This window comes from Thunnus maccoyii, chromosome 9 (genome assembly GCF_910596095.1).
Source record: "Thunnus maccoyii chromosome 9, fThuMac1.1, whole genome shotgun sequence".
In the NCBI taxonomy this organism is placed as follows: domain Eukaryota; kingdom Metazoa; phylum Chordata; class Actinopteri; order Scombriformes; family Scombridae; genus Thunnus; species Thunnus maccoyii.
In genome coordinates this window covers 34,803,518-34,813,622 of record NC_056541.1, presented here as the reverse complement: position 1 = coordinate 34,813,622, position 10,105 = coordinate 34,803,518, and the positions used below count along the sequence as shown (strand labels likewise).

Sequence of the window (10,105 nt, the reverse complement as noted above, 5' to 3'; positions counted from 1 at the left end):
TAATACTGAGATTTGTTAATGGTTATATATAATATTAATATTCTTTTTTATATTTTGATCTCCATCTTGCCTTTCAAAAAATAGAATCTATGTCACCCGATTGTTTCTAGTCATGAAACATAACTCTTTTGTGGTGAGAAAACACTTTCATCACACTTTTCATGCACAGAGCATGAATCACAAGACAGAGAGCCAGAAAGAGAAGGGTGGCACGGGCCAGAATAACTTCTGATGATGATGATCCCTCTGGGGACGGCAGATGGAGGAGGGGGGGGGGCAGAAGTGGAGAGGAAATGGAAATTGAAGGACGGAGGTGAGAGAGCCGGAGAGGAGGTGTGGCCGGGTCATGGCAGCAGGTTTCTGCATTATTTTTATGATGACATTGCTACACATAAACCTCCTAGCCCAGCTAATGTGCCTTTTAGTGACTGAGCCAAGCCTTCTTTGAGAATCGTTACACTTCTGTCACTCTACATGCCAACACTGTCATTGATTGTGGTTATAAACCTTAATAAGAACACCTTCTGGGTACGGTTGTGGCTAGTGTTTATTTTCCAGCATGACACTTATTTTGTCTGTTTAGCTCTTTAATTCATCAAGTGGACCCTCTATTTGACCTTCTAGTAAAGAGATGCAGGGCACCCGGACCAAAATCCATTTCATTTGCAACTGCAGACCTGATAGATTATTAGTAAAACTAACTTTTGCTGTTAGTTTATTAGACAGAAGAAACCTGTGACCCTTCATTAATCAATTTAACATCACCTGCAGCATTTATAATGTATTGCCCTTTATGAATTACTTATTAACAACTGTAACTGCAGACATGGTGGCTTGTTGGAAATTGAGAGAGGGATTTTTCACACCATAAGTTGTTCCTATGAGTGGCTTATAACTGATCTATAATTAGTATTTACAAATGTTTATATAATGATATAATTTAGTAATTTATTAATTAGTCAGTAGTTTCAACTTATAAACCCCTCATAAATGATGCTTAGTTAGAAAGTAGTAACTAAATTTGTGTCTTGGTTGTATCATATCACTGTTAAAGGTGCAGAACAGACTTGGCAGAAATGGATTATAATATTCATAAGTATGTTTTAATTAGTGTATAATCACCTGAAAATAAGAATCGTTGTGTTTTTGTTACCTTAGAATGAGCCTTTATATCTACATAGGGAGCAGATCCTCTTCCACGGAGCCGCCATGTTGCACCGCCATGTTTCTATAGTAGCCCAGAATGGACAAACCAAACACCGGCTCTAGTCGGCCTTTCGTATTTTCCACGGCCACATAGGTTCTCCTACATGCTTTGGGGGGGGGGGGGGGGGGGGGGGGGGGGGGGGGGTTTAGATCATTGAAATGTATTCAGTGCTGCTTTGTAGCTGCAAATATGTTGATTTGATGTGTATAATTGGCATATTTCTTACTTTGAGTTCACATACAAAGCAATGTGCAGACCAGTGTGAGCTTCAAAGCAACTGGCAGGTTTTCGTGTGAAATAGAAAATACACCACCTAACAACATGGGCCCTAAAATGCAGGTCAGCGGCTCCATTGGAGTAGAGCTGCTGTCAGCAGCTATTTCAGTATGATAGGACTGATTTTTCTGTTATGTCTATTTTGCTAAGATTGTGTTATCAGTTGGTATCAATGAAATCCTGTAAACCTGAAAGCCTGTTAATGTCAACGTGCATTAATTGGGTTTTTTTTGCCCACTTGGGGGAAGCACAATAAACTGTAACCACCATATTGACATATTACCAACTAATAAAGTTAATAACGTGTTAGCAAACAGTTACCTATTTACATTAGCATTCGCGTCTCTGGACACCAGACGAATGTAGATCCAATATTCACTCTTCTTTTAGCTCCAAGTCTTGAGAAACTTGTTAAATATACATGCTACTGGCTAAACGCTCCACTATATTCACTAGCTAGTCGCTAACATTGTCTGTCTGCTATTTTGTGCTGGGAAGGTAATGCACAGTGGGGAGTCGGGTGATAATTCTCTGTGGGTTTGTCACTTTGAGTGATACCTTTCAAATTCCAACAATTGTTTTGAATCATTGTTAATATAAAAATATTAATTAGTGCAGCTTTAGCTGTCGGTATGAATGAAAGTTTAGTTAGGGCTGTCATGTTGAGCAGGTTTCTCCAGAGCAGGGTTAGTGCTGTAGTGTGGTGCTGGTTTCTGTAACTATGATTATGCCAGTAACATGCTGATGTAAACTCAGGCAAGTGTCCGTAGTTGTAAACTTTGTAATATCCTTTTGTTTAATGTTGTGTCAAAACTGCAGCTCTTCACAGAGTTGAGCTCCATCAAAGAACCTTCAAAATTAAATACCATGTGCCACAAATGCTGCTGACATATAAGCTTCACAAAATATCTTCAAAGAAGATGTTTTTTAAATTTTTACCCTTTTCATTTGAGGAGAGTCTAGGTCTCCTTGATGGCCACAAAAAATCACAGTCTTGCTTGTGTCTTTTCCAGGATTGTTGCTGCTTTATCACACTAGAGATAAACTAATGAAAACCTTATAAGGTGTTCAGTTATCAAACTGCAGTACCGATTCAACAGCAGGAAATTCAACTCTAGCTCCCGGTCCTCCATAATGACAGCATAGAAAATTGCAGTGCATTTAAAGGTTATGGTAGATATGGGGGGGGGAGAGGGGGGGACTATTAGCTGGACCCAACATTAGTGCTGTATTTCAGATAATGTTATGCTCATTTCCTTTCCTGCATATACTGTATGTGACATATGCTAATTTACATATATGTGTAACCAATCATGTCCAATATGCCTAATTAAGAATTACTTTACACAAATGGCCACTTGAAGACGCACACTTAAGCCTCCCCACCACCTCATTCTGAACGATCAATGTCTGTAATTTCAAACTGTCTTCTCAGAGCAAACCATGAATTGATCAGTTCAAGCATTGCTAAAGACTGAACATGAGTGATCATCAGTGATTCATACAAAAACCCAGCAGTATCTATCAGTGGCAGCCGAGAAGACCGGAACTAAATGGAGGCGAAATTACCCTTGCTAAATGAGACAATAATGAAATAATGAATTTCAGTCACACCCTCCACACTGTTTCTGCACTGAGCACATTGATAAATTGGAACTATTAAACAATATCCATCAATCCATTCTCTATACTCCCTCGGTCCCGTTCAGGTGTGACTGAGCTGGAGCCTATCCCTGGAGAAAAGGCACCACTCTATTGCAGGGCCACTACATTCTGTATATATGCAAATATATTCATGCAATTTAAAGTTTCCATGTCATCCGAGTTGCATGTCTGTGGACCATGGGAGAGTGGTTCACCTGGAGGAAACCCATACAAACACTAAGTTGCACCAGCTACTCATAAATCCCAGTTTGTGTGACTTTCTGAAGTTCTTAGTGACTAATGGCTAGTTAAATCTGAATCATAAATGTCTTTGCTACTAAAGACTTAATTAATGTGTAAATCACTTGCCAGGAAACATCTGTAGCTCCATCTAATCAAAAGTAATCAACTATGTACACAGGAAGTCAGTGTAGTATCAAAAATAACAGTTTAAAGGAGCAAAGCAAAACATTAACTGAACTTCCAATCCCGAGTCCTTTAAATGTATGTAAGTTAGTAGTGTTCATGTAGTCTAGAACAAGTGAGAAATATCCAATTATGCAAACCTAACAGACGTTAATTAGCCTGTTAAGTCATTTAAGCTAACGTTATTGGTATAAAATGTTGAAATTTGAAGTACTTTGTGTTATTTTGTGAGCTCAACCATATTTCCTCTCCATTGAAACGGGCTATATATTAGTAAGCTAACGTTAGTTGTGTCCATTGGTTCAGTTAGCTACGCAACAGTTCCACCAGGCAGTTAGCGGGTGTAAATATTAGGAAATGACTATATAAGAACTAGTTTGTTTGTTGAAACCAGCTTTCAGTTCGGTAATGTGTAAATCTCCACTTCGTAAACACTTATAATTAAGCTAAGTCTGAATTTACGAACAGCAGCGGTGCAACCAGCTCCTGAGATAAGTGTTAACCACTAATACTGAATGTTATGATCATCTTAATTATTGGTGCCATAGTGTGACTATTTGCAATATCCAGAAATATCTCAGCTCCATCCAGTCTATGCAGTAGAGCTTTCTATATCTAAAATATCTAAAAGTAGGTTTTTCTCAATTACTTCCACACAATCAGCTTCAGCCAGCACACTGGCATCAGCGTTCAGCTGTACTGGTGATCTACGGGGTTGTGCAGTACGAGAACACCACAGGAGTGACTGAAACAATGATGGAGATGAAAAAATGTCTTATCAGCTGCAACACTGCGTTCCGACCCCCCCCCCCCTCCCCCCCGATGAGATCCTGCAGATTTGCTCTATTTGATAAAAATTATTTCATATCTAATAACTAATAGAAATTCTTCAGCTCATGCAGGAACTACTGAATCAAAATAAAAGGAGTAAAATATAAAGTGGAGCCTAAACAGCAGTGGGAGATGGCTGCATGTGATGGGTCACAGTGGGCGACTCTCCTTCTCACCTCCACCACCATCATCCTCGACACTTTCAGAAATGCTGAAATACATTTCCTAGCACAGCCATAAAGATATGATGCTGTCTGTGTGAATTTACTGCTTCTCTACAGCATTTTAATAACATCTCTTTGTTGCATGGAGGGAGGTCACAGGAATATAACCACATTTCTACATCTGTGAATTATTACCTGAATGGGAAACCAGCAATGAGCAGACTGGGAGTGTATGGTGTGTGTGTGTGTGTGTGTGGCCTGTTTCTATCTTAATCTGCCTTTTCATTCTCACTTTCCTGAGATGTAAAGATTTAATTGTATTTTGAAAAAGGTCTAGTTCATGGTTTTCTCGCTGAAAGGAGGACTTGCAGAGGAATTACAGGTCATCATCACCTGCCATGTACATTAGATATAAAAGCAGACATGAGAAGCTTCGGGCAGAACAGAAAAAGCTTCATGTGTAGATACAGTAGGAGGAGGCTGTCTGAAGCAAACACAGTAGAGAGATAGAAAAATGTAACAAGACACACATTCACAGATAGATGCACAATATGCAGACCACACATGCACATGCACATGCACATGCAGCAGAGCGCAGCTTTTTATGCATCTAATTTCCATTCAGCCTCGTTGTCATAAGGAGCCGCCCGACTGATGAAGTGGCTTCCTACACACATGAATGTTCATTAAGAGGATGAGAAACCAAAGATATTAAAGAATATATAAATCATTCACAGGCAGAAGTGTAAAGTCTGCCACAGGAAGATAAAACCTCACACAGCCTGCAGTGTTATACAATCACTGGCTGCTTTTAGTGAAAGCTTTATGTTTTACTCAGACGTGATCCAGAAGGCATTGAATAATTAACTATGACAGTATTCATGGTAGTTCATTCCAGCCATTATATGAAAATAAGAGGGAGCTCCACACTACCATATGTATGGGAGGGCATTTTTGAACTTTTATGGTTAAGTAATGGAAATTATGAAACCCTAACAAACAACATTAAGATGTCTTAAAGAGTTTTGGACAACTTTTTAAGCCACAAGTATCTTAAACCAGGCGAGCAAAATAACATTGCAGCCTCATATCCATCAGCTGCAGTTTATCAATGCACCAAAATCAACAAAACATTTACAATAGGACCTCATCAGAAGCCAGTGAGGAATTCAGCTGTGAGGTGGTTTTTTTTAAAATAACCAATTAACTGACTTCTTTAGTAGCACTATAACATTTTCATATTATTTCAAAGCTTTTGCTTTTGCATATTTTGGAAAAATGTTAAGAGCAGTGATCAATCATCACTTTATGCTGTTTGCACTGATTTTAAATTAAAATGTCTTAAAAATTCCTTCACATTAATTGAAAGGCAAATGTAATGGATTAGACTACATGATCCAAATATGTGAGGTGTTCAGGACAGGATGATCTCTCATGAGAGCGTGAGAGCCGCAGCTTACCTGTCCAGAGCGATGGCAGTCATTGAGTAGATGCTGGCAAACACAGCCGCGATGGGAAAGAAGTTGTGGAAGCGGCAGTAGACCAGTCCGAAGTACCACTCGTTGTGCACAGCGTAGGTGAAGTTGATCACCGTGTTGAAGGCGGACATGGAGGCTTCGGCGAACGCCAGGTTCAGCAGGAAATAGTTGGTGACGGTCCTCATGCGTTTATGCGCCATAATAATCCAGATCACTGTAACATTACCTACCACGGACACGATCACTATACAACTGTATGCAATGGCCCAGAGCACTATTCTCCAGACTGGCTGCACAAACTGGTTCCAGTACACCGTACCGTTATTGGTGTTGTTGTAGCTGGTGGTCCAGTTTGGCCCATCGGTGGTATCGAATAAAGGATCCATTCTGCCGTCTAGGAATGAAAGTCACACTAAACCCACTGGAATTAAAAACTAATTCAATTTACAACAGTTGGAAAGTTCCAAATGCAAAGTGGACAATGGAAAGTTTGTGAAAGCGTCACTGCCGCAGCCTCACTTTGCAGCGGGCATAACTGTAGTCGGTGAAATGTCCACTTGAAGACCCCTCTGTCTTGGAAAAAGTGAATTCAGGAGATGTAGATATTTTACGTGGATATTTCAATAACAATCTATCCACCGCTTAAAAACTTTTCACGGTGCGTAAAAACGCAAACGCGCCTTTTACGCGCATTGCAGCACCAGAGTCTGTGTTGCACTAGCTGGTCATATAAATCAGAGAGGTCTGCTGCGTCCTCTCTCCCTCAGCGGCTCTGAGCTCTCCTCCCGCTCTGCTCCTCTGCTCAAACCGAGCCGCTGCACACCAGCTTATGGCGCGTGCCGCTGCGCACCCGTCCAATCGGCAGGCTGTAATTATGATTATGGATGAGCTCAGGTACGTTATTCATTCCATTTGACTCAGAGCGCACAGAGAAGCCAACGGGATTATCATGCCTAAATACCTCTCATCTGATTTAATATGCTTATAATTCCTTTGTAGCCAATAACAAACAGCACAGACGCAAGAGAATGAATGAATCATTTCAGACCGGCACAATAATAATAATAATAATAATAATAATAATAATAATAATAATAATAATAATATGAAGATGTAATAATATTTGTTGTTGTGTAGTGGTATTAGAGATAGCATCAAATGTTAACATTTATGTTTAAAACTGACATTGTCCCAATAAATACAATACAATCATTGATATAATTTTCTCTCCTGAATGTGGTGTGTAATGTGGTGAGGTGCCACCCTGTCTGAATGCCCCTGCCCTCCCACTCACTGCCCCCCTCTTGTGGTATCTGGACTTGTATGTGGAGATCAAGTCTCCAGTGTCACGTGTTATTGAAATACTCTTAATAACATTGTCATAACTTGATTCATGAGAAAAAAAATTAATAACATGCTTAAAAATTTCTTAAAAATGTCCTGACTCTGATATAATATACCTGAAAACATTTAATGACACTTTTTCACCATGTTCACAGTAAACAGGACTAGAAAACCACTACAGTCCTTTATAAGAGAGGCCAGTCCAGGATATGATCCTCTGGAAGCTGAAGTCTTTTATTGTATACAGTAACTTTATATATTTCACCAGAGCTTTGCTTCAGGGGGCATTTTTTTGCAGGGGACTACTCAAAAGAGCAATGTGAGGGGATGAATGAGTTCATTAAAAAGGCCACTTCCAGGTTTGCCACTGAACGCTTGACAGCACTGCAAGTCTTGAGAGTGAATAGCTGAATAAAGCTCGACTCAAACCCTCTTTACTGTGTGATTATGGAGCAGAGGAGCTCATTTAGCCACAAGTTTTGATGTTGTAAACCTCACAGGTTCAGTAAATCTTTTTAACCCACAGTCATATTTTTAAAAGTGTAAGATAAGTTCATTAGAGGCGTAAAAGGCAGCTTGATTTGTGGTCCAAAGCATTGCATTTCTCAAACATCGTGTTATTACATCATAAATTACAGAGCTGCACTTGGGTTAGTTTGACGTTTTGGAAAATATACTTATTTGCTTTCTGGCGGAGAGTTAGATGAGAAGATCCAGCAGAAAGACTGGAAACAGCTAGTCTGGCTCTGGTCAAAGGTAAAATGCACCTTTAAAGCTGACTAATTATGACAAATACACACTATGTGTGTGAATATTTCTACGTGCATCCAAATCGACTTCTGATCATGTGGTACGCCGTAATCACCACAGCAGATTCTATTTTAGAAAATCAGAAATGTAAAAATGTTGTAGCCTAAATCATTTTTCAGAATTTGATTCACAGATACTGATTTGCTTCCATCCTCGTTCTATCTGAGTCGGCTACACAATCTTTTATTGTTGGTGCAGGATGTGAAGACAAGAATTTCAATTATTTTTATCCATTGGTCTGTGAAGCATAAAAACAAATTAGTTTAGTGTCATACATCATATAACTTCTGTCAATTCAGAATTCTACAGAGAGCCTGCAGTTCACAGGTTTTTGTTTAATCACAATGCAGATTTTTATATGTAGTTAATCACTGACGTTGACTGTATTTCTGTATCAAACTCTCTGAATCAGTTTCCTTGAACACCTTGTGCCTTCCAGCCTCCACACTTCATTTAAAGCAGAGTTTTATATGCCAGTTCTAAGCTGACAGGAAAGCTCAGGCTCACCAGAACAATATCCTCAATGAATGAATATATAAATCAGTTATATAGTTAATGTCAGCTAAAAAATGCTAAAAAGTAGAAGTTGACTACTGGAAGCACTACAGCCTCACTGTAATCCCACACAGAGCATCACAGACACACTCTATAGTCCTCTACTGGAATAAAATGGGCAAAGAACAGAGCGACGTTTCTTTTTTAAGCACTGAGGCCATAATTTACTGCGTCAAATTCTCAAAGCGCAGAAAATCATGCAATTCACATTTTTGACACTCCAGTATTCTACCTCTTGCTTCACAGCTCTCATATTTATTGCACTGCAGGCTATTGCTTTCATTCAGGCTTGTTCTTATGTTAATGCCAAGTGTTCCCAGAACCTCATGTACCTCTTGTGAGACCCTTTTGTGTTATTGCCATCTTGACAAGGGCTCACTTGAGAAAAGAGATAGAAATCTTACATGTGAATGCTGTGATTAAACATCAGTTTAGCCCCCCCCCCCTGTCTGTCCAACACTTTGGTCCAGAGACAGATGTCTTGACAAATTTTGGCCAGATTGCTTTATAATTTTTGTCTTTTTGTCTCCTTTTGATTTTGCACACAGGATTTAAAACCCTTTTTGCTGATTCAAACAGGAAAATGAACAAAATCGAATCAAAAATAGAAATATGTGTTGCCCAGTGCACCATGTTGGGGATTGTGTTGTAGATGTGAAGAACTTGCTGGTGGATGCATCCCATCCTCCTGTAATGTTCCTCAAATGTCTGCTTTTCCCTTTATGTCACTGTCCTTCCCAGGTCAACAGTTCCCCTTTGACTTCAGCGATGTAGTAACCATAAAACCTTATCTCCCCCAACGATAATTCAATTATAAATGGTGTCCACTGTTCAGCCATGGCAGCTCTGCTCCTCCTGCACAAGGACACTGCTTTTCTCTTGGGAGAAGCTTCGATCCACTCTGGACTGTCCTCTCCATCACAACTGTCAAGAGCACCATGGTGGAGACTGAACGGCTTGTAAGGAAAAGCCAAAGAGAGTAAATGACCCCAGCTTCTAGCACACACAGGTCACATAATCCTCCTCATTTCGCTCCATTTCCAGCTGCATCACAGATGTACTTCACAGCTCTAGTTCTAAATCATGGCATGACCAGGTCACAATAACCTCTACTTCTATGCTATCCCTGTACCATGAGACTTTGTTGATTACTTGTAATTGTATAAAATAGAATATAAACCTTCTCAGCACATCTCTTCATCTGTTTTTAGCCTCTCAAGCACCATGACTCTATGGATGGTGATGTCGGCCTGTCAGTTGCTTCACCACTTTGGTCCAAACTGAAATATCTCAAAAACTATTGGATAGATTGCCAATAAATTTTTATACAGACATTCTTGGTCCCCAGAAGATTAATTCTGCTGACTTTA

At 39.7% G+C, this 10,105-nt stretch overlaps 1 protein-coding gene across 3 annotated transcripts in view; it reads right to left on the bottom strand.

Annotated features, from left to right (window-relative positions):
* Positions 1-6,748, bottom strand: part of tacr1a (tachykinin receptor 1a) — a 40,394-nt gene extending 33,646 nt beyond the window's left edge. For all 3 annotated transcript variants that reach the window (XR_006098247.1, XM_042422309.1, XM_042422310.1), the window contains exon 1: positions 6,009-6,748. Coding sequence is in view for 2 of the 3 variants with exons in the window: in XM_042422309.1 (XP_042278243.1) it covers positions 6,009-6,412 (404 nt within the window). In the remaining variant the exon portion in view is untranslated. The remainder of the gene's footprint in view (positions 1-6,008) is intronic.
* Positions 6,749-10,105: the final 3,357 nt, after the last annotated feature.